Raw genomic sequence first — 25,250 nt, forward strand, 5'->3', positions numbered from 1 at the left:
CATTGATAAGTTACTATAAGGCAAAGGTCCCATGTAAGACCATGCCAAGGCATGGCATTGGTGAGTTCATAAGGCAAGGATACCATGTAAGACCATGTCAAGACATGACAATGGTAAGTTTCAAAAGGATACCACGTAAGACGATAACAAGTCATGGAAATGGTAAGGTACCCGCGTATCCTTAGTATTTCAAGTGGTTCAACTGGAAAATTTAAAGAGAATATCAAGGTAAGGTAAGGTAAGACGAGTTATACTAAAAAGGTACGACAAGTTCATGCTAGAAGAGCAAAGGTAAGTACATAATGTTCATGTATGCTTGATAAGGAAAAAGGTAAGTAAAATGTATTAATAAATTTGATTAAGTAACTAAGTATTTAAGTAAGTGAGTAAGTGAAGAAGATTAAAATATGTCTATGACAATTAATGAAGTTGCATTAAGTAGTATCATGCCAAGTAGTAAGATAATTCTTATGAATATTGTTATTTATTTGCATGCAAACTTACTAAGCTTAATGCTTACCCCCTTTATTTTCCTTCTTTTTATAGTCTTGTCAAGCTAACTCGGGGATCGTAAAGTACGTCGGAGGTCCGGGCACACTATCACAAGGATTATTTTGGTATAGCTAGATGTTTCATTTTGAGTATGACATGTATAGCATCGTAGCCATTTTGTGTGTATGATCTTATGATATGGCTGATGAATGGTATGTAAATGCTTGATAATGACTAGCTGTTGGAATGGCTAATCAAGGACATGTTTGGTGAAAAAGGTGAAATTAGCTTTAAAACAGTATCGGACAGCAATAATGACGTGAATTTGGAAAATCACTAAAAATAGTAGAAATGGATTTAGATAGTGAATGAGATATAGAATTAAATCTTATTGAGTCTATTTTCATATGAAAGAAACAGAGTAAATAAAGGAGTTTTATTTTACGAGATATTTAAATTTTGGTGAGACAGGGTCAGAGTGATTTCTGAATCCCCTGTTCTGACTTTAGAAATTCACTAAAAATTGTAAAAAAAATAATTAGGAGTTATAATTTACATGTATATATATTGAGTCTATTTTTAATAGAAATAAACAGAAAAGCCTTTTGAATTCTGTACAGAGAGAAAATTGACTCGTAGTGAACAGAGGTCAGAGTAGCCGAACACCGAAACAGGGGAAACTTTAAATAATAAACTGTACTAATTGGCTAGACCAAAAATTATCAAAAAAATTTAGTAAGAAGATATATGAGTCTAGCTTCAGGGAAAATTTACGGATTTGGATTTAGAGTCTCATAACTCGAGTTATGATTTATTTAGTGACTATGATGCAGATGGACAGTTTATTTATGAAAGATGAAATAAATTGTTTTGATATGTTTAAGTGATCGAAAAATTTTTATTGATTCCGGTTTGTTCCCGAACCATTTCAATTTCATTTTTTAGGGTCTCGAGGACCCTTTTCAAGGATATATTGAAATAATGAAACTAAATTAATTTTAAAAGCAAATTTTTATGCCCCGAATTAGTAAGCTAAGTCTGGTAACGCCTCGTGCTCGACTTCGGTGACCGTCTCGAGTAAGGGGTGTTACATTAAGTTTATCTTTAATTTTAATTTGAATTCCATGTATTTTAAAACTCAAAAGGATATTTGGCTATTTAGAATCGACGAGAGAACCGAAACCCAGTAAGTTAGGGCACAATTCCTCGACGTTCCAAAACTCAAACATTGCCTTATTTTTTAAAAATAATATATATAAAAAGTTTAAAATAAATGATAATAAAAGGGATTTAAAACTATTAACATATACAACAGTATAATCAAATAAAACGTAGAAAATTTAAAAATAGATAATATCTATATAAAATGGTTTAAAATAAAAATATATATATATATATATATAAATCAAAATGAATAATGTGTATGATATTTTAAAATAAATAATATACATAAAGTTTAAAATGGTCAATAGTTTTCAATACGTAATAGGTAAAAAAGTAGCAACAAAATGATTTAGAATAAATAATAGAACAGTTTTAAAAATATTTAACAAATGAAATGCGATATCCTTTAAAATAAATAATGTATAAAACATGAATAAATAATGAAAAATAAAAAAGGATCAAAATCAAACTGATTAGGGGTTATATTGGAATAAAAATGAAATTAGAAGTGAAAACTATAACAAAATAAAAGAACAGGGTAAAAATGAAAATATGTGTAAGGTTTGAGGACTAAATGGGTAAAATACTCAGCCTCTGGACACGTGTTCGCTCGCAGCGTGCCAATGGGTTGGAGGATCCAATTGAAAAACTCAACAAAGTCATGGGGTCAAGTTAAAAACCCAAAAGAAATTGCAAAAGGATCAAATCGTAAACAAATGACAAAGCGGGAGGACCCACAGCGCAAATAGCCCATTTGGCTTTAAAACGCGCGGATCATCCACTAAACGGGTCGGGTAGCATGGGTTCCCCCCTAAACGACGCCGTTTTGAGGCGTGTGGGGGGATTGCAAAACGTCACCGTTTTGCATGGCTATTAAAGCTAATTTTTTTTTTCATTTTTTCTTTCTCTTTTCAAAAACAAATAGCAGCCCCCTGTTTGTGCTCTGCTAGGGTTTTTGCACCCATCATCGCCGCTTCCATGAAGCCACTATAGGTGGTGATTGGGGTTGCGCGAAAGGGGTCTTTTGACCCCGATTTTGGAGAGCCTGAAGGCCCTATTCCCTTAGCCCGTGAATCCGAGGGAAAAGACACCCTTTTTAGTCATTTTCACCGATAGAGCAGGAGTTCCGATGATGCGACTTCGGACTTGGGGTAAGTCTCTTTTTCTCTATTCTTTTTGTTTTTGTTTAAACCAATTTGAAAATAGAAGAACAAAAATAAAAATGAAAACAGAAAATAGGGAAGAAAAGAAGATGGGATTCAACCTTTTGTTTTTTGATTGCTTAATGGTCTGTAAAAAAAAATACAATATGTTCTTTCTTGGCTTTATAGCCGAAATACAATCTATTTTGTTATTTTTGTTTAAGCCTCTGTTCTCCACTGTTTGTCTTCGCGTGTTGCCTTTTGCTGTGTTCTTGCTCGTTTCTGGATTGTTTTGCAAGGATAAGAGGGTCAACGAGGGTGAAAACATGCCATTTTGGTGCAAATGAGCAGCCATCGGGTGATGTGTGTGCCGAAGGCGCATATGGAGGGGTACAGCGCACTCGAGGTACGCAAAGGGGGGAACGGCGCCCAGGTTTTTTTTTTGGCTGAATGAGTTTAGGTTTTAGGCTATTCTTGGGCTAGGTTTTTTTAGCTTTGGGCCTACAAAATTTGGGTTTTATATTTCGATTGTAAATTTGGGTCTGGTATGTTTTACATTCGGGCTCTTTTTGTTATTGGACTTAGACTCTTAACTTGTTTTGGTTTTGGTTTTATTTTTGTTTTTGGGTTATTGGTTTAGCCCCGGGCAAAATAGGCCCGTTACAGCTGCCCCTCTTTGCTTATTGTTGTGTAACGAAAATAAAGTAAAGACTATAAAAGGGCCAATTTTGCCTGGGCCTGCTCAGTCTCGACTTCTCTTGGCGCTTCTTTTCTTCGAGTAGCTTCAATATGCCTCACTCCAATCGGCTCTACTGCAACTCCAGCGAGATAAGACTTGTTATTTGATCTGTTCTACTGGAACTTCAGAGAGATAAGATCTGTAATTTATGGTTTTAATCTGTTCCACTACAACTTCAGGGAAATAAGGCTTGTTTTGACCTGCTCTACTGCAACTTCAGAGAGATAAGATCTGTAATTCACAGCTTCCATCTATTCCACTACAACTTCAGGGAAATAAGATTCGTTATTTTTAGTCTGTTCCACTGTAACTTTAGGGAGATAAGACTTGCGACTTCAACCTGCTCCACTGCAACTTCAGAGAGATAAGGTTTGTCTTGATCTACTCTACTGCAACTTCAGAGAGATAAGATCTGTTTATTCATAGCTTCAATCTGTTCCACTGCAACTTCAGGGAAATAAGACTTGCTGTCTTCAGTTTGCTCCACTGCAACTTTAGAGAGATAAGGTTAGTGGCTTCGATCTGCTTCACTGCAACTTCAGGAAGATAAGATTCGTCATCTTCAGTCTGCTCCACTACAACTTCAGGGGAAGATAAAATTTGCCAAAATTCGTAATTACAATCAATCTTGCTACGCCGTCCTCTGAAGGACATGACCTGTAGAATCGATTTATTGAGCCTATGCATATGCCAAATGATTAGGATCTTATGAATGAATCAAATGCTCCTAACTAGATGTGCATGGATGACGTTGGCGTGAATGCAAAAATGTTATTTTAATGCCTAATTTGATATTATTCGCTGTTCATCGAGGTTTTATCAATGATGCATTACTCCCTTTTCCTTCCGCTAGTATCTTTTAAAGAATAATCACAATTTAGGGTATTCTTTTCCAATGTTTCTTTAAATTTGGGTAATTCAAACTAATTAGTCCTATTTCAGGTCCTTCTATCATTTTAAAATCATTTCAGAGTAATATGCAAAACTTCTTTTGAATATCATTAGTCCATTAATCGTTATTTCAATGAAAAATGCTAGAAAAAGATTATTGCAATGGACAAGATAGAATTTTATTGAGAAAAAGCTCGAAATGAACAAAATAATCAAGATAGAAAAATTCTCTAATATACAAAATGAATAAAAAAATAAAAAATAGATGCCCCAGATATCGTAGCATGAGCTCCTCCGCCCAACACTTCTTGGGGACTTTTTGAACGTGATATGTGTTTAGAAGATCACGAGTACTTTGTTGATGCCCCAATATGCAGCATCCCTCCTTCTTATTAATTCAGAGAAGACCAAATTACTGTATGCCCCATCTTCTATCAAAATTTGAATTGCCCATTCCTAGGTTTTCAACTCAAAACCCCTTTGGTCTCAAAGTGCCCTTTTGTGGGTTTTTGCCTTAGCCTCTCCCCCCCCTTTTTTTTTAGGTAAAGTACCTCTTGACCGAATCTGAATTCACGAGGTTAGGCAAAATTTTTCCATCTATCTCAGTCAAAATCAGAGCCTCTCCAGAGAAAGCTTTCTTCACCACATAAGGTCCTTTCCAATTTGGCATCCATTTTCCTCTGAAGTCCTTTTGTATGGGGAGAATTTTTTTTAAAACAGGGCCTCCTTCATAAAATTCTCTAGGACGAACCTTCTTGTTATAAGCCCGCATCATTCGCTTTTGGTACATTTGACAATGGCGAATAGCTTTCAACCTCTTTTCTTTAATTAAGCTCAGTTGGTCATATCGAGACTGGATCCATTCTGCTTCATCTAAGTTTAGCTCCGACAACACTCGAAGGGACGAAATTTCAACCTCGATAGGCAGGACTGCCTCCATTCCATAAACCAAAGAGAAAGGTGTTGCCCCGGTAGAGGTTCTGACTGATGTTCGGTAGGCGTAAAGGGCGAATGGTAACTTCTTATGCCAATCTTTATAAGTCTCAGTCATTTTTCCCACGATCTTTTTGATGTTCTTATTGGTGGCTTCCACGCTCCATTCATTTTTGGGCGATACAGCGACGAGTTATGGTGTTTAATCTTGAATTGGCTACAGACTTCCACTATCGTACTGTTATTCAAGTTCAGCTATTGTCTGATATAATCCTCTCAAGCATTCCATATCGACATATGATCTCTATCTTTAAGAACTTGCTGACTGCTGATTTCGTGATGTTGGCATAAGAAGTGGCTTCTACCCACTTGGTGAAGTAATTGATGACCACAAAGATGAATCGGTGCCCATTAGATGCTTTCGGTAAGATTGGCCCTATGACATCCATGCCCCACATAGAAAAAGGCCATGGGGAAGTCATGATATGAAGAGGTGAAGGCGGTACATGAATCTTATCTCCATAAATTTGTCATTTATGGCACTTCTTGGCATAGTTGATGCAATCCCCCTCCATAGTGGACCAATAATATTTGAACCTCATGATTTGTCTGGCCATTGTGAAACCATTAGCGTGTGTTCCGCAAACACCCTTATAGACCTCTTCTAAGATTTGTTTAGCCTCGACAGCATCTACGCATCTTAAGAGTACCTGATCCTTTCTTCTTTTATATAGGATCTATCCGTCTAAGACATGGTCACTGGCCAGCCTTCTCAATGTCTTTTTATCATTTTCTGTTGCTTGGTCAGGGTATTCACGATTTCTCACATATCGCAATATATCCTGATACTAAGGGTGATCGTCCTTTTCCCCTTTTTCGTCAATGTTGTAGCAATGAGCCGGAGCCTCGTAGATACTCATCTGGATAGGCTTCACATCCTCTTGCTTGTTTACTTTAATCATAGAAGCTAAAGTTGCCAAGGCGTCAGCCATCTGGTTTTCATCTCGTGGGAGATAGCAAAAAGTGATATTGTCGAACTCCTCAATTAGCTCTAAAACCAGCTTTCAGTAATTGATTAATTTAGGGTCTCTCGTCTCCCATTCACCTTTGAGCTGATAGATCACTAATGCAGAATCTCCATATACTTCTAGCACCTTGATTTTGCGTTCAATAGCCGCACGGATACCCATGATGCATGCTTCATACTCAGCCATGTTATTTGTGCAATCAAAATCCAATTTACTAGTAAAGGGATAATGATTTCCATTTGGGGATACCAGAACTGCCCCGATTCCATTACCCACAACATTTGAGGCTCCGTCAAAATTCAATCTCCAAGGATGATCTTCTTGAGAGTCTTCTTCCATGGTCGCAACGTACATTAAGTCTTCATTTGGGAAATCAAAACTCAAAGGCTCATGATCTTCTAGAGCCCTACTGGCTAAAAAACCTACTATCGCACTCCCTTTTATGGCCTTCTGGTTCACGTAGACTATGTCAAATTTAGAAAGCAGAATTTGCCAACGAGCCATTCTTCTGTTCAAAGCATCTGACTCCATCATGTACTTCAGAGGGTCTAGTTTTGAGCTGAGCCAAGTTGTATGGTACAACATGTACTGTCTCAGTCTTCGGGTCGTCCAGATCAAAGCACAACACAATTTCTTGATCAGCGAATATTTTGTCTCGCATTCAGTGAATTTTTTGCTAAGATAGTATATCGCCTTTTCTTTTCTTCCTGACTCATCATGTTGGCCTAACACATATCCCATGGAGTTCTTGAACACTGCCAAATACAGTATCAATGGTTTATCTGGGTAAGGTGGCATCAGCACCGGGGCATTAGACAGGTAATGCTTAACTTTATCAAAAGTTCTTTGGCACTCCTCATTCCGTACACCTAGGTTGTATTTCTTAAGGAGGCGAAATATCGGGTCACATTTCTCCATTAGTTGTGAAATGAACCGGGCGATGTAATTTAGCCTTCCTAGAAAACCTCGAACTTCTTTTTGATTGCGTGGCAGAGGTAATTCTTGTATGGCTTTGACTTTATCTGGGTCAATTTCGATCCCCTTTTCACTGACTATAAAACCCTGTAGCACCCCAAACCCGGCCCAGAAGTTATGACCGGATCCGGCATGCCACATCAAAACGTAAAAAAAAAAAATTCCATTCTAAGTCCAGAAAATCGTACTTGATGTTCAAAAGATTAATTCATTAAGGGTTAAAGTGAAAGGAAGTCATGCACGGTAGGAAACCGGAAAAGAGGTGGTGAGTCCATCGGATTTGCTATACCAAGCTCCTTCGGATCCAATCCTAGACATGCATACCGCCATTGCCACACCTTAACGTCATGGATATTTCTAGGAAACCGATTTGATTAAGTCATTTTAGGAAAAGTGATTAATTTTGAAAAATACTTTCATTGCGGAAGCTTTGCTTGTTGTCGTGTTATTTTGAAATCAACTGTTGCTTTTGAAAACGCGCCTAAAGCTATCCAATTTCAACAGTTAAAATAAATATTATCTATCTTAATAAAACATATAAAACCATCAAAATAAATAAGCGGCCTTATTACATTTAAAAGCCCAAAACCTCAAACGTAATTAAAAGGATGTCCAGTTCACGAAGAAAATCAAACTTTCGAGCGGGTGGCCACTCGAATTCCCTCATGACTCAAGCCCACTATGGTTGGGGATTTCTGCGTGGATGAAAATAAAAGGGTGAGTTTGGGGAAACTCGGTGTGTAAGGAAAACCCATTCAAAGCCCAAGTCACTCAAGCCTATTGGGCCTAAGCCCATTCAGTAACAGTGGTCTTGGGCGAGCTCTTTTCAGATTACAATAAAGCGGGCCTTAGCCCTTATTCAGATAATGATGGGGCCCATAGGCCCATTTCAAAATACATGCAACATCAAGTAAACATATGCAAGCCCATTTGGGTAATAGTGGTCTTGGGCGAGCCCTTTTCAGATTACAATAAACTGGGCCTTAACCCTTATTCAGATAATGTATGGCCCATAGGCCCATTTCAAAATACATACAACATCAATAACATATGCAAGCCCATTTGGGAGACTACTCAACCCACCAACCACTACACTCCACCCGTACCACCATACACTCCATGTGGGAATAGCTCAACCCACCCAAATTTAACACTCCACAGCTTGACCTTCTTTGCTCGATTATCGATAAATTGAGGCAAAGCCTCCAAGATGTGGACAAGGCACTTTCAGTACTTCCTCCGTCAATATCCCAGTCCCATGCATCAGATAATAACAACATGGCATGCAGTAAATAACAACAGTCAAACATGCATTTAGGTCAATTTAACCCTAAGGGTATTTTGGTAATTTATCTCCTAGGGGTAAAACTGTAAATTTTTCACTTTTAAAGGTATTTCAGTAATTTATCTATTTTAGGGTTTTTCATGCATATTCTTACTTTTCACGTACTAACAAAATTACGTACCAAGGGTTCTTACCGAATTGGGCCCGTTGGCCTATCATTCCAATTTTGGCCCATTAAGCCCAAAAATATTGAGGGCACAGAAATCATGCACTTTGCAGTCCAAACATTGTAACTTACCAAAAACATTAATCGATTTACCTCACGAGCATTCGCACACTCGCAAATCTACAAAATACAGGTTTTCGGCATTTCGGCTTTTCGACTTTTGCCGATCTAGACTAAGAAAGAGGTGTTAGTTACACACATTTGCGACGATATCTTGTGAGATCCACACACGAACCGCCTACAATTGGATTACTAACACGTTAATCTAACTATTCAAATACAAACTACGTATTAACCCCTTACAATATTCGGCCAACCACACCTACAGATCATAGTAAGCTTATAAGAAATCAATAAGCAACCCATTAACAAATTTTTGTCAATGTTTACCACATAATCATAATTTCACTGCAAGCTGTCTTCCTGAACAACAGTCACTAAATCATTTATAACTGGAGCTACGAAACTCCAAATCAAGTGCCGTTAATTTTCCCTGAAAATAGACTCATATATCTTCTATCCATAAAATTTTCAGAATTTTTGGTATGGCCAATCAATACCAGATTTTTCTTAAAGTTTCCCATGTTTCACTGTTTGACTAATCTAACCACTCTTCATTACGAATCAAATTTCTCATTGTACAGAATTCAAAATATGTTCTAGTTTATTCCATTTAAAACTAGACTCATTAAGCTTTAATTACATAATTTATTCAGCTTCTAATTCATCTCCCACAATTTATGGTGATTTTCCAAAGTCATGTTACTGCTGCTGTCCCAAGTAGATTTATTACCAAATCACTCTTTCATACACCTATCTTGCATGCATGTTATTTAAACATGTATATCACCAATCAATCATCACATATCTATGATTTTACTTAAGTATAATCTCCATTTCATCATTTTAAAGCACAACATGTTAGCCGATTTTTCCCTTTAGCATCTAAGGCACATGCATGTTCATTTGTTTGGCTCAACTTCACCTATCTTCCATTTTTCATCAAAAGAACATGAAACAACAACCATTTCCTTCATTTTAATTCATGACTAAATGCTCACAACACAACTAAAAATCAAAATATACTTCAAGAGTTAAGGTAGAATCAAGAAGAACTCATGAACCTCAAAATAGAAGCAAGGTACCAAGAACTTACCTTCAATTTTCCTCCTCCTAATGACCGAATACTCAAGAGCTTTCTCCTCTCCTTTCTCTTCTCTAACTTTCAGCTATGATGAACAAAGATGGACAAAACTTTGTTCTTTTCACCCCTTTTTCTTTTAATAAAACTTCATATTTCATCCATTTAATTCTTTAATACAAAAGTCATGAAATTCTTATCATGAAACATTTACCTAACTCATTATCATGAAACATTTACCTAACCCATTATCATGGAACATTTACCTAACCTATTATCATGAAACATTTACCTAACCCATTATCATGGAACATTTACCTAACCTATTATTAATTTGTATCAATTTGTACCATAAATTATGGATATCAGGTGTACATTTTGTCTACAACAACATGATGGTTGGCCACTTCATGTAAAAAGGGAGGTTTATCATGCAAATCCTCCTATTTTGCACTCCTATTTATTTGGCCACTTCAATTTAGCCTATAGCATTTTCAAACATTTTCACATAGGTCCTATTTCATAATTTCACCCCCTTTTTCTTATGGAACAAAAATTAACTAAAATTGCCGGGTTCTATCTTAAGTTTAGGCTTTCTAGAGGCCCACTAACATAATTAAACCTATGCCAACATTTACAGAATTCCTGAAAATTGGGGCGTTACAACTCTACCCTTCTTAAAGAAATTTCGTCCTCGAAATTTACCTAATCCAAACAGATGAGGGTATTGTTGTTGCATCCTCTCTTCTGGCTCCCAAACTCAGAAGTTTCCCCTTCCTTAACTTGTTGAAAGCGAGCGACCAAAGACTCATCGTTCAACTATTTTTCCTTAATCTGATCCACCCAGGTTGGCCTCACTTGCAACTCAGCCAACAGACTTTTATCATCATGCAGACTCAGACGAGCAAACATTGCTCTCGGATCGAATCTGACTCTCGACTTAGAGCATCGGCTACCACATTAGCCTTGCTTGGGTGATACTCGATCGAACAGTCATAGTCCTTAAGCAACTCAATCCATCTCCTTTGCCTAAGGTTCAGCTCCTTCTGAGCCAACAAATACTTAAGACTCTTATGGTCAGTGTATATAATACACCTTTCTCCGTACAAGTAATGTCTCCAAATCTTAAGTGCAAATATCACTGCTGCCAACTCTAAATCATGAGTCAAATAGTTTCCCTCATGAGGCTTAAGCTATCGTGATGCATATGCAACCACCTTACCCTCTTGCATTAACACGCAGCCCAAACCCACGTGTGATGCGTCACTATACACAGTAAAATCCTTCCCAGACTCCGGCTGAATTAACACAGGTGCTTCAGTCAGAACTTTCTTCAACTTTTCAAAAGCTCCCTGCTGTTTTTCAGTCCATACAAACGGTTCTCCTTTCCTTATGAGTTTTTTCAGGGGTGCTGCCATCACAGAAAAACCTTCCACAAACCTTCTGTAGTATCATGCCAATCTTAGAAAACTTCGTATTTCTGACACTGACCTAGGCGGCTTCCACTCCAAAATCGCTTCAATTTTTCGAGGGTCCACCTTAATCCCTTCGGCAGAGACCGCATGTCCTAAGAAGGTTACCTCCCTCAACCAAAGTTCAGACTTGCTGAACTTCACAAAGAGTTCCTTCTCCCTTAACACTTGCAGCACTATACGGAGATGTTCATCATGTTTCACTTCAGTTTTAGAATATACCAGGATATCGTCAATAAATACGACTATGAACTGTTTTAAAAATGGTTGGAACACGCGATTCATCAGATCCATAAATGCTGCAAGAGCGTTCGTCAGTCCAAATGTCATAACCAGAAACTCGTAATGACCATACCATGTCCTGAATGCTGTCTTATGGATATCCACTTCCTTTACCCTTAACTGATGGTATCCAGATCGAAGGTCAATCTTGGAAAATACCGAAGCTCCTCTAAGTTGGTCAAATAAATCATCAATCCTTGGCAGTGGATACTTATTTTTAATCGTCAGTTTGTTCAACTGGCGATAATCAATGCACATCTGCATTGTACCATCCTTCTTCTTCACGAATAGCACCGGTGCTCCCCATGGAGACACGCTTGGCCTAATGAAGCCCCTATCCAACAACTCTTGAATTTGAGCATTTAACTCTACTAATTCCTTCGGTGCCATCCTATACGGTGCAATAGACACAGACGCCGTTCCAGGCAACAAGTCTATTCCAAACTCAACTTCTAGATTCGGAGGCAATCCTGGAAGCTCCTCCGGAAAAACATCTTGGAACTCCTTTACGGTCCTAACCTTATCCACTGTCAGTCCCTTTTCTTCCGACTGACTTACAAATACCAATTAGGCCTCACAACCTTTCCGAATCCACTTTTCGGCTCTTAATGCCGACACCACATTGGAAAAATAATCCCTTCTCTCACCTATCACCATAACCTCCTCATCCTTTGTAGTTCTTAACACCATTCATTTAGCAGTACAATCCAGAGTCACCTTGTGCTTAACAAGCCAATCCATTCCCAAAATGAGGTCAAACTCTCCGAACGGTAACTCCATCAGATCTCCAGGAAAAACCTTGCCTTGAGTTTCTAAGGGTACATTCCTATACAGTTTGTTTACCCTAACCGAGTGACCCAAGGGACTTAGTATAGATACTCCACTCACAATCTCCTCAAAGCAGTCCAAGTCGTCCATAATCCGTTCTGTGGCCTCCAACCAATATTCCACCACATTTGGGGCTATACAAGACATGCCCTTAAAGATCTCCGTTCCGTTAGTCCCGAAGTCATTCAGAAATAGATCCCTGAATTTCGTTGCCCTCTGGCAACCCTTTTCAGAACACGAAGCATTGCCTGTGACAGGGCATCATCCTCGGCGGCCTTATCATACGACCCATTCTCATCCGTCGGTGGTGGTCGTGCTACTCCAGTGGGTATGTGTTCAGAAGACGAAGATCCAGCTTGAGTACTACCTCGGCCTCGACCACGGCCTCTTTCCCGAGTAGCTCTCGTATTCATATCGATTTATCTTGATTACAAATTTTTATGCATCAATTAATATTCCAGTGTTCATTACAGATGTTTTATGAATCAGATAGTAATTCAGAGTTTGTTTTCGTAGAATCGAAGTCTAGCTACAGTTTCAGTCTCTTATCAGATTTTCCTATGGTTTCAGTATCATCCTATCTAGAGTATCCTAGCAGGATTTTAGTACAGATAGATAATTCAGGAAAATATTCAGAAAAATTCAGAATACTTACAGACTTGAGCCGGAGATTCGGAATGCCACCTTCTAAATATCTAAATTTTGAAAATCAAGTTTTTCGCATTCTTTATAAAATTTTCGCTTTCAAAAATCTTTGTTTTTGTAAACCCATTCCACAGCCGAGTTGTTGTAATCTAAGCTCTGATACCACTAAATGTAGCACCCCAAACCCGGCCCAGAAGTTATGACCGGATCCGGCATGCCACATCAAAACGTAAAAAAAAAAAATTCCATTCTAAGTCCAGAAAATCGTACTTGATGTTCAAAAGATTAATTCATTAAGGGTTAAAGTGAAAGGAAGTCATGCACCGGTAGGAAATCGGAAAAGAGGTGGTGAGTCCATCGGATTTGCTAAGTACCAAGCTCCTTCGGATCCAATCCTAGACATGCATACCGCCATTGCCACACCTTAACGTCATGGATATTTCTAGAAACCGATTTGATTAAGTCATTTTAGGAAAAGTGATTAATTTTGAAAATACTTTCATTGCGGAAGCTTTGCTTGTTGTCGTGTTATTTTGAAATCAACTGTTGTTTTTGAAAACGCGCCTAAAGCTATCCAATTTCAACAGTTAAAATAAATATTATCTATCTTAATAAAACATATAAAACCATCAAAAATAAATAAGCGGCCTTATTACATTTAAAAGCCCAAAACCTCAAACGTAATTAAAAGGATGTCCAGTTCACGGAAGAAAATCAAACTTTCGAGCGGGTGGCCACTCCAATTCCCTCACGACTCCAAGCCCACTATGGTTGGGGATTTCTGCGTGGATGAAAATAAAAGGGGTGAGTTTGGGGAAACTCAGTGTGTAAGGAAAACCCATTCAAAGCACAAGTCACTCAAGCCTATTGGGCCTAAGCCCATTCAGTAATGATGGTCTTGGGCGAGCTCTTTTCAGATTACAATAAACCGGGCCTTAGCCCTTATTCAGATAATGATGAGGGCCCATAGGCCCATTTCAAAATACATGCAACATCAGTAAACATATGCAAGCCCATTTGGGTAACAGTGGTCTTGGGCGAGCCCTTTTCAGATTACAATAAATTGGGCCTTAGCCCTTATTCAGATAATGATGATGCCCATAGGCCCATTTCAAAATACATGCAACATCAATAACATATGCAAGCCCATTTGGGAGACTACTCAACCCACCAACCACTACACTCCACCCGTACCAACCATACACTCCATGTAGGAATAGCTCAACCCACCCATTTAACACTCCACAGATTCTTGACCTTTTTGCTCGATTATCATAAATTGAGGCAAAGCCTCCAAGATGTGGACAAGGCACTTTCAGTACTTCCTCCGTCAATATCCCAGTCCATGCATCGAGATAATAACATGGCATGCAAGATAAATAACAACAATCAAACATGCATTTAGGTCAATTTAACCCTAAGGGTATTTCGGTAATTTATCTCTTAGGGGTAAAACTGTAAATTTTTCACTTTTAAAGGTATTTCAGTAATTTATCTATTTTAGGGTTTTTCATGCATATTCTTACTTTTCACGTACTAACAAAATTACGTACCAAGGGTTCTTACGAATTGGGCCGTTGGCCTATCATTCAATTTTGGCCCATTAAGCCCAAAAATATTGAGGGCACGTAAATCATGCACTTTGCGGTCAAACATTGTAACTTACCAAAAACATTAATCAATTTACCTCACGAGCATTCGCACACTCGCAAATCTACAAAATACAGGTTTTCGGCATTTCGGCTTTTCGACTTTTGCCGATCTAGACTAAGAAAGAGGGTGTTAGTTACACACCTGTTTGCGACGATATGCTGACGAGATCCACACACGAACCGCCTACAATTGGATTACTAACACGTTAATCTAACTATTCAAATACAAACTACGTATTAACCCCTTACAATATTCGGCCAACCACACCTACAGATCATAGTAAGCTTATAAGAAATCAATAAGCAACCCATTAACAAATTTTTGTCAATGTTTACCACATAATCATAATTTCACTGCAAGCTGTCTTCCTGAACAACAGTCACTAAATCATTTATAACTGGAGCTACGAAACTCCAAATCAAGTGCCGTTAATTTTCTCTGAAAATAGACTCATATATCTTCTATCCATAAAATTTTCAGAATTTTTGGTATGGCCAATCAATACCAGATTTTTCTTAAAGTTTCCCATGTTTCACTGTTTGACTAATCTGACCACTCTTCATTACGAATCAAATTTCTCATTGTACAGAATTCAAAATATGTTCTAGTTTATTCCATTTAAAACTAGACTCATTAAGCTTTAATTACATAATTTATTCAGCTTCTAATTCATCTTCCACAATTTATGGTGATTTTCCAAAGTCATGTTACTGCTGCTGTCCCAAGTAGATTTATTACCAAATCACTCTTTCATACACCTATCTTGCATGCATGTTATTTAAACATGTATATCACCAATCAATCATCATATATCTATGATTTTACTTAAGTATAATCTCCATTTCATCATTTTAAAGCACAACATGTTAGCCGATTTTTCCCTTTAGCATCTAAGGCACATGCATGTTTATTTGTTTGGCTCAACTTCACCTATCTTCCATTTTTCATCAAAAGAACATGAAACAACAACCATTTCCTTCATTTTAATTCATGACTAAATGCTCACAACACAACTAAAAATCAAAATATACTTCAAGAGTTAAGGTAGAATCAAGAAGAACTCATGAACCTCAAAATAGAAGCAAGGTACCAAGAACTTACCTTCAATTTTCCTCCTCCTAATGACCGAATACTCAAGAGCTTTCTCCTCTCCTTTCTCTTCTCTAACTTTCAGCTATGATGAACAAAGATGGACAAAACTTTGTTCTTTTCACCCCTTTTTCTTTTAATAAAACTTCATATTTCATCCATTTAATTCTTTAATACAAAAGTCATGAAATTCTTATCATGAAACATTTACCTAACCCATTATCATGAAACATTTACCTAACCCATTATCATGGAACATTTACCTAACCTATTATCATGAAACATTTACCTAACCCATTATCATGGAACATTTACCTAACCTATTATCAATTTGTATCAATTTGTACCATAAATTATGGATATCAAGTGTACATTTTGTCTACAACAACATGATGGTTGGCCACTTCATGTAAAAAGGGAGGTTTATCATGCAAATCCTCCTATTTTGCACTCCTATTTATTTGGCCACTTCAATTTAGCCTATAGCATTTTCAAACATTTTCACATAGGTCCTATTTCATAATTTCACCCCCTTTTTCTTATGGAACAAAAATTAACTAAAATTGTCGGGTTCTATCTTAAGTTTAGGCTTTCTAGAGGCCCACTAACATAATTAAACCTATGCCAACATTCACAGAATTCCTGAAAATTGGGGCGTTACAAACCCAATAGCTTTCCTAACCTGGTGCCAAAGGTACATTTCGCGGGATTGAACTTTAGCTGGAACTTTCTTAATCTTAAAAATAGTTTCTTCTAGACTTTTACGTGCTCCTTTTTTTTCTTGGATTTCGAATCATATCATCTACGTAAACTTCGATCTCCTTATGCATCATGTCATGGAAAAGAGTTACCATGGCTCTCTGATATGTTGCTCCTGTGTTATTTAGTCCAAATGGCATCACCTTATAATAGAACGTTCCCCACATGGTCACGAATGTGGTCTTTTCCATGTCTGCAGAATGCATCTTTATTTGGTTGTACCCTGATAATCCATCCATGAAGGAGAAAAGTGAGTAACCTGCCGTGTTATCCACTAATGTATCAATGTGAGGCAATGAGAAATTGTCTTTTGGGTTGGCTTTGTTCAGATCTCGATAGTCCACGCACATCCGTACTTTTCCATCTTTTTTAGGAACTGGGACTATATTGGCTACCTATTCTGAGTATTTAACCACTTGTAAGAAACCGGCGTCGAATTGCTTCTTGACCTCCTCCTTTATCTTCAACAAAACATCAGGTCTCATTCTTCAGAGTTTCTGTTAGACTGGCTTACACTCTTCCTTTATAGGGAGTCGGTGTACCACAATTTCGGTACTTAACCCGGGCATGTCTTGGTATGACCATGCGAAGACATCTTTAAATTCTCGTAGTAGCTCAATGAGATCTTGTTTTGTCTCCACGGCGATACAGGCTCCAATTTTCACCTCTTTTCCTTTTCCTAAGCTCACAATTTCCACTGACTCCTTGTGAGGTAGGATTTGTTTCTCATCTTGTTCTACCATCCTTCATAAATCCGGAGATAGGTTACAGTTTCGGTCATCTTCAAAATCCTGAGAATCTTCCGTGCACATATCTTGCTCAAAAGGAGACTTTGAGTCAGTAGCAGTGCTACTCATATATTTGATATCTGGAGACCTGTTATAGAGATGAAGAAAAGTCCAAAGAACAAAAGAATCTAAGAATATTTATTGGTGGTATGATTATGAATGAAAAAGAATATTTGCTCAAGATGATACGTAGAGATGCATTTTTATTGAAATAACGATATTAGATAAGAGCCTATTTCACAAAAGGATTCTTATTGCCCCTAGGCTTAGAGCAATAAGCTTGTTTTGGACATTACTCTAAATTAATTTTAAAAGTTACAGGGATCTCCTCCGCGGTCCAATTGTTTAAGACGCTCCCAAGCGCATATGGGCAAATGCCTAATTGATCCTCTTCTCTTGTTTCTTCCTCAGATATGGTGTTAATGCTCAAACTTTCCAACATTTCTTCGGCAAAAACTTTCCTCGTCGATCTTCCTTCAGAGTAAATAGTCCCTCCCGACACGAATGTTCTGGATATGTGAGGAAAAGTCATTGGCTCCCACTTGACCTCTTCTCCATTTAAATGTGCTATTCTCCTCTCTTGTTTCTTCTCTGTCTCATTTTTCTTCTACCTTGTATTTGGCTTGTACCCTAAACCGAAATGGTCTCGTTTGTCCGTGAGTATGGGTGCCTCGATCCTTCCTTGTAGATTTCTTCCAAGCTCCTTTCCCAACTGTCAATTGCAAGCCCATTTTAGTAGTTTTGTAGATTTTGGGCACCGGGACCTTGTTCCCTTCGACAATAAAGGTTGTGTTCACAAATTCTAATGATCGGAAAGAGCATTCTATTGCTTCATCATTTGTCTCCACATAAGGTGCGTCGCTAGTAACGGACGCAATGATATCCTCTTCTGCATTTACGGTCACCAATCGCCCTTCCGTTATAAATTTGAGCTTTTGATGTAGTGATGACGGTACTACCCCTGTTGATGAATCCAGGGCCTTTTCAATAAGCAATTGTAAGAGGGCTTGATGTCTATCACTAAGAAATTTATCTTGTATGTGCTTAGACTGATTAAAAGGGGTATTTCAATCCTCCCCATTACCTTCCTTTTAGTACCATCAAATTCCCTCACTACATTTTGGCATGTCTTCATATGGGAACTATCCACTGGCAGCCTATTCAGCATAGATAGGGGTAGGACATTTAGTGCAGACCCATTGTCAATCAACACTCCCAGTAGTGTATATCCTTTACAGCGGGTGGTAATGTGTAGCGCTTTTGTTGATCCTATTCCCCCAGGCGGTATTTCATTGTCATTGAAAAATATAAAATTATCAGTGCTTATATTATTGACGAGACGGTCCAGCTTGTTGATAGAGATATCATCCGCGACGTAAGTTTTGTTTAGTACCTTCATTAATGCGCTTCGATGTGTCTCCAAACTCAAGAACAAAGCTAGCACCGAGATGCGAGCCGATTGCTTGTGTAACTGTTCAACCATGCTGTACTCACTATGTTTTAAGAATTTTAGGAATTCTCTAGCTTCCTTCTCGGTTACTGGTTCATTGATTGGCAATTCGAGCCTAACCATCTTTTCCTTTCTTTGCTCGACTATTGGGGTCTTTCCTTTAACAGTTTCAATTTCTGTACCCGCAGGATCATAACGTCTTCCACTGCGTGTATAGAAACCTACATCTTGGTTCTTCCTTGAAGCGCTGGCCGGGTTCTCCTCACCCGGGATCGTCAGTTGTAGTCGTAATTCCAGAGAACCCTTTTACTATCCTTATAAGGGAAGGATAACGACTTCTGAATTATGACTCTCGGCACTATTTGTATTCCTGCTTCATTATTCTTTGGTCACGAAATTATCACCACAGGATGATTAACTCTTTGGACCCCTTCTGTTGTTCCTTCCTCTGAGGCGTGAACCTCTCCTTCTTCTGATCCCTCGATTTCTTCGTAAAATTCCATCTCCTTATTGTCCATCAACTTTTGCACTATAGACCTGAAATTATTGCACTTTTGGATGTCATGGCCTTCATTGGCATGAAACTCGCAGTATCCTCTTGCTTCTCTGGGCCTTTCCTTTGAATCTTGTGCGACTAAACCTCTTTCCACCATCCTCTTCCAAACCCATTTCAACGGGATTTTTACCTCTGATACATTCATCTTGGTTCTCCTTTTTCCCTTTTCAATTATCGCATTTACCCCTTTGTCTGAATGACTAGGTAGTGGATTTCCTACTACATTAGGTCTTGTGGGCTCATCGAACTTCACAACGCCCATGCCTATGAGCCTTTCGACTACTTTTTCGAAGGCAGTGCAGTTCTCAATTGTGTGTCCCGAGATTCCTGCATGGTTTTCGCATTGAGCGTTTGCGTCATACCACTTAGGGAAAGGAGGTTGCAGGGGTTTCAAGTAGTAAGGTGACACTACATGGGCATCGAATAAACTCTGATACAACTCCCTGTATGACATTAGGATAAGCGTAAACTGGACTCTTTTTGTGTTAGGCCTCGGGTTTGAATCTTGTCTTACAGAGCCCTGATGGCTGGTAGTCATTGTTTTTGGTTGGCTCACAGTGACTGGCTTGGAATAACTTTTATTGTATACGCCTGCGTTGTTTACTTCATTTTCTTTCCTTCTCGGAGCTGATTTCTTGGTATTTTCCCCTATTTTGATCTTCCCGCATCTTATCGCGTTCTCTATCATCTCTCCTGACATTACTATGTCTGAGAAGCTCTTAGTAGCGCCTCCCAACATGTGGTTGATAAATGGAGCTTTTAGAGTGTTGACAAAGAGCATAGTCGTTTCTTTCTCCAGTAGAGGTGGTTGGACTTGTGTCGCCACATCTCTCCATCTTTAGGTGTACTGCCTGAAGCTCTCATTTTGTTTCTTTTTCATGTTTTGTAACGTGATTCGATAGGGTGCTATGTCTGTCACGTGGCCGTATTGCTTCATGAAAGCTTGTGCCAAGTCTTTCTATGAATGGATTTGCGCACGGCTTAGTTGGTTGTACCATTTGGCTGCAGACCCGGTCAAACTGTTTTGGAAGCAATGGATTAATAATTGATCATTATGAACATACCCTACCATTCTTCGACAAAACATGGTGATGTGAGCCTCTAGACAGCTATTTCCATTGTATTTTTCAAAGTCTGGGATTTTGAACTTAGGAGGGAGGACTAGGTCTGGGACTAAGCTCAAATCCTTAGCGTCGATCCCACAATGATAGTCAGCACTTTCCATCATTCTAAACTTTTCCTCCAACCACTTGCATCGGTCTTCCAATTCTTTCGAGAGCCCCGTTCTCACTCTTTCTTCTTCTGCCATATTATCCAGATCAGGGATTGTAGGATTAATAGGGTTATCCTTGGGATTAGAGCCTGAGCCCATTTGATAATTGATTGGCATTAAGGTATCGGCCTGAAATTGCTGAGGCCTGATTGTAACGGACAGTCTTCGCATATGTAGCTCGGGCTACGTTTGAGCATTCATCAGGGTGAAACCAGGGAGTAAAGGGGATCTTCAGTGATGGATGGCCTCTACGTGTGTGTCTCATGCTGCGTTTGAGCATTTGCTGGGGTAAAACCAGGGGGATAAAGGGAATCTCTATTGTTATTTCCCGTATCAGCCATAGGGCCCTTTCCTTTGTCCGGCCTACTAGTCAGTAGTCGGGTTAGCTCTTCCATCATATTTCTTTGAGATTCCAGCATCTGGTCCCTCATTTCCTGCTAGATTTTTGCTAACTATTCTTGTACTTGTACTTGCATCTGCTTCTACATCTCTTTCTGCATTTGCTTCAATCTCTCTAGTTTTTTATCCATTGCTTCAATTTTCCTTCTTGTACCATAGGGGTGTGTATTCGGGAGATTTTCATTGGTTTCCAGATTACTGAATCATTTTTAATTAATTAGAATATTTTTATGGCCTTTAATGCATATGATGTAATGTAATGCAAATGCATGAATGCAAAAAGAAGCGTTGATTCTAATTTAATTCCATTAGAAGAATTTTACTAGAAGAAAAATTTCTTTACATAGAACAAATGATTACATGTACGACTTTGCCCTAATGCCCAAAGCCTTAACCTTCCTAAGAAGCCAAGCTAAGTTTCGGCCTCGATCCGATTCTGACACGTATTATAGGCTTAATACATCAGCCTGAACTGCCAAGGTTTGCAAATGATCGGCTAACTCTCGAACTTGAGCTACAGCTTCGCCCATGACATAATCTCTATTTCTGATTTGATCTTGAGAGTGGTGAAGTTGTTCTTTGCAATGTTCATTGTTTACCTCAAGGAATTCCACTCGAATTTTGCTATCTTGTAGTGTCATCTCGAGTTCCACTATTCTTCCTTTCAACTCCTCGATTTTGCTTAAGCTGGTCTTCAACTCAATTACGGAGTTACGACTATGATACAGATGTAGTGATTTTTCCAGTCCGGTTATCCGAGCTTGTAATTTCTCTTTTTCGTTCTGGCTTTCCAACAAACTCTATTTCAAAACATCTTCTCGCACTCGAACATCTTGAAACTTCTTCTCCCAGTGATCGGCTCTAGCCTTTTCTTTTTCAATTTCTTGACGCCACTGATCCGACGTCTTACCCAAATCGGCAATTCTTATTGACGTACGCAGCTTCTTATAATCAGTCTTCAGACTATCCAAGTCCTCTTCAGCTTTATTCTTCCCTTTTCTTAGCTTCCCGGCCTCTAGCTTGTGGATATAGACGTGTAAGCCCAACTTCATATTCTCTTCCTCTAATTGCTCTATCTTCTTTCCTAATTCCGAGCTCCTTTTCTCGAAGTCTTGCTTGATGATTTCTAACTCAGACGGGATGACTCGTAAATACTCCTCTATCGGTTGGGTGTTCCCTTGATTCGGCATAGGGATATTGTCATTGACTCTCCTACCTCACCACTAATCATACTCGAGGGTCGCCATCGGGCCCGTAGTGAATCCTTTCATTCTTCGAGTTCGGTTCCAAGCATCTGATATCTCATGAACCTTTCTCTTATAATTGTTATATTTATAGGGGAACTCACATTGTGTCAACCCTTGTGTCACCGGTATAAACTGCCTTAATCGATACTTCCTTAACACCATCAGTGGAGTGTAGCCCACGGCTCCCCATATTCCAGCCAGAGGGACCCAATCAAAATCACCGTACCGATATAAGATCTCGTCAAGGATCAACCACGGAGCCCTCTATTCAACATCTTCGGCTCGCAAATTCTGGAGAATAGTTATCTATTTCTCTTCTAAGATGTCGTCTCGCCTTGATGTAGCCACTAATTCCCTTAATGGGGAATAGTCCTTGGAGAAAACCCGATAGGAGACCTTCTCCACCTTCTAAAAATGGCTATGGAACCAAGCTAATAGAAGCTGTGCGCAACCAATAAATCTTCTTTCGCCCGCTCTCTGACATGCATTCAAGGATCTGAAAGTTTCTGCTAGGATTGCCGGGACGGGTGTGGTACCTTTATCAAGTCGATCGAATAAATCTGAGATGGCTTCATCTATATGTCCTAACGCCTTAGGAAAGATGATCAAACCGTAGAGGCTCAATGCTAAAACATCAACCCTCTTTTTCATATCCGGGTGTGCTAGGATTAAGTCCCTCAAATTCCTCCAAGGAATGCACTTACTATCCCCTTTCTGCTTGATACGGGCTAAACCTCATTGTTCGCTCATCCCCGTGGTACTCATCAATTTCTTTAAAAATGTCGGGACATTAACAGGTCTTGAATAGGCCCTGTCGACTTGAATCTTCGGGCAATTAAGTAACGCCATGTATTCCTCCACAGTAGGTACTAAATTGACTCCTCTGAAGGTGAAGCAACTGTAAGCGGGGTTCCAAAACTGCGCGAGGGCCCGTAACAAGTACTTGTCCACCTTTACATCGAGCAAATAGGGTATGTTGTCGTAGTTACAGTAAAAAAGTTACTTGACCTTGCTATTCTAACTATTCCATATATCCCTTAATTCTTGCAGGTCATTCTGAGTCACACTGATGCGAGTGAAATCCCACAACTCCGATTCATATCCCTCGGTCAAACTATCTCATTTCTCTTGTTGCGCTCTCTTGGACCACACTTGAACGGCCGCATTATCCTCCACTCTATCAAGAAATCCTTTTTCCATGCTAAACTCTCCTATTTAGTAACCGAACGTGAATCAACACCCTTTTATGATGAGATGTCATGCAATAACAACAAAACACAACAAGTCAGTATTAAAACAAAGAATAGAACTCAAAGTAAACAGGAAATAATTAAGCACCTATTTGGGTAACCACTAGGGTTTGGTGTGGTTCTATCTAGGGTAGGCTCCTAGGGCTCATTACATGTGGTTTGGTTCTAAAGTAAAGGTACCTGAACCAGCAGATTCCTCGATCCTCACCCATTATAGGCTCATATGGACCGAGTTCGATTTAGGGGAATACATTTCCCTACGGCTATACGGAGATGAAAATCTCATGAAGACGCAGGTACGGATGTATCCTGAAAGTGATCCACTATCCTATACGGAGGTGAAGACCTCACGAAGGAGTAGTTTCTCGCTTCCACTTAAGGGTGTGACCACATCGGTCATGCAATGCAATGTGCGAGGATATATGCATAAGGGAAACTCGAGACAATAAACATAATGAAAACCGTAAGAAAAGCAAATGAAATGCAATGAAGGGATCATAAGTTTAAAACGAGTTCTTAATTTTCGACAAAGGACAAAAATTAATCAATTTATGGCTCGACTCTCAAACTCCCCAGTGGAGTCGCCAAGCTGTCGAAACCATTTTTTGGAGAAGCGGGAATCGACTATGTTTGAAAATGAAAATTAAAACGGGAGTCGCCACTGATTTTTATTAGGTGTGATCGGATCACCTTTGTTTTAATAAAACATTTTAGTTTACTAAAACGGCATTTTTGGTCTACGAAATTCAAGAGAACAAGTTCTGGAGTCGGTTACGTGCGAGGAAGGATTAGCACCCTCGACACGCCCAAAAATTGGTACCGAATTGATTAGTTAGTGTCTTAATGTCGAAAATTGAAAATCGAGAATAGATTTTAAAATACAATCTCTTTTTTTTTTATTAATGTTGAGTTTAAAAGTGCTTGAATTAGACCAAAACGATTACTAAAGATTTCATCGTCTCGAGATATCGAAGTATCACATCCCGTAAGTTAGGACACGATACCAATGATTTTCGAGTGTAAGTTTATCTTTAATTTTAATTGGAATTCCATGTATTTTAAAACTCAAAAGGATATTTGGCTATTTAGAATCGACGAGAGAATTGAAACCCCATAAGTTAGGGCACAATTCCTCGACGTTCCAAAATGCGAAACATTTTCAAAATTTTCCTTTTGAATAATAACGAGCGTGACATTTAACGATGTGCATTATTTGTTTGAACTAAAACGGAACGATCTATACTGGATGAATACGTTCAAACTTCACACATGATACGATTTAAATGAAATAAAACAAAAATATAACATAGAGTATGGAATAATAACACGAATTAGATACAATGTTGGTGAATGACAATAATATGAAGATGTTAACAAATAATTTCTAGGACATGTAATGGCAATGTTCACACGATGTATAATATTTTTAATATCAATATTCATAATAATAAAAATGAAACAACATCATATATGAAAAATTTTAAAATAAATAAAACGGTTTTAAAAAAAGTAATAAATGAAACAACTATAAATAAATAATATA

General features: G+C 38.6%; 1 protein-coding gene and 1 long non-coding RNA gene across 2 annotated transcripts in view; both read right to left on the reverse strand.

The window, feature by feature from the left end:
* LOC128296549 (uncharacterized) overlaps nt 1–16,165 on the reverse strand; it is a 37,345-nt gene extending 21,180 nt beyond the window's left edge. The window contains exons 1-2 of the long non-coding RNA XR_008287174.1: nt 15,998–16,165; nt 15,038–15,079 (exon numbers count right to left, since the gene is read on the reverse strand). This is a non-coding gene — a long non-coding RNA (uncharacterized LOC128296549). The remainder of the gene's footprint in view (nt 1–15,037; nt 15,080–15,997) is intronic.
* A 1,325-nt stretch (nt 16,166–17,490) lies between these two features.
* Nucleotides 17,491–20,319, reverse strand: LOC108468597 (uncharacterized). Its single transcript, XM_053032119.1, has 5 exons — nt 19,387–20,319; nt 18,617–19,285; nt 18,297–18,512; nt 18,144–18,244; nt 17,491–17,620 (listed from the first exon to the last, which is right to left on the reverse strand). The coding sequence occupies exons 1-5, from the start codon at nt 20,317–20,319 to the stop codon at nt 17,491–17,493; spliced, it is 2,049 nt and encodes a 682-aa protein (XP_052888079.1).
* Nucleotides 20,320–25,250: the final 4,931 nt, after the last annotated feature.

This window comes from Gossypium arboreum, chromosome 8 (assembly GCF_025698485.1).
Source record: "Gossypium arboreum isolate Shixiya-1 chromosome 8, ASM2569848v2, whole genome shotgun sequence".
Taxonomy (NCBI): Eukaryota; Viridiplantae; Streptophyta; class Magnoliopsida; order Malvales; family Malvaceae; genus Gossypium; species Gossypium arboreum.

Bases quoted from the DNA above. Each gene is read 5' to 3' on its own strand.
- LOC108468597 (XM_053032119.1), bottom strand. From the start codon at position 20,319: ATGCTCTTTGTCAACACTCTAAAAGCTCCATTTATCAACCACATGTTG. The intron at 19,286-19,386 runs GTGATAATTTCG...GGATAGTAAAAG, and splicing joins AAAGAGTTAATCATCCTGTG to GGTTCTCTGGAATTACGACT. The intron at 17,621-18,143 runs GTAGAAGAAAAA...TCTCTATAACAG, and splicing joins GGGTACAAGCCAAATACAAG to GTCTCCAGATATCAAATATA.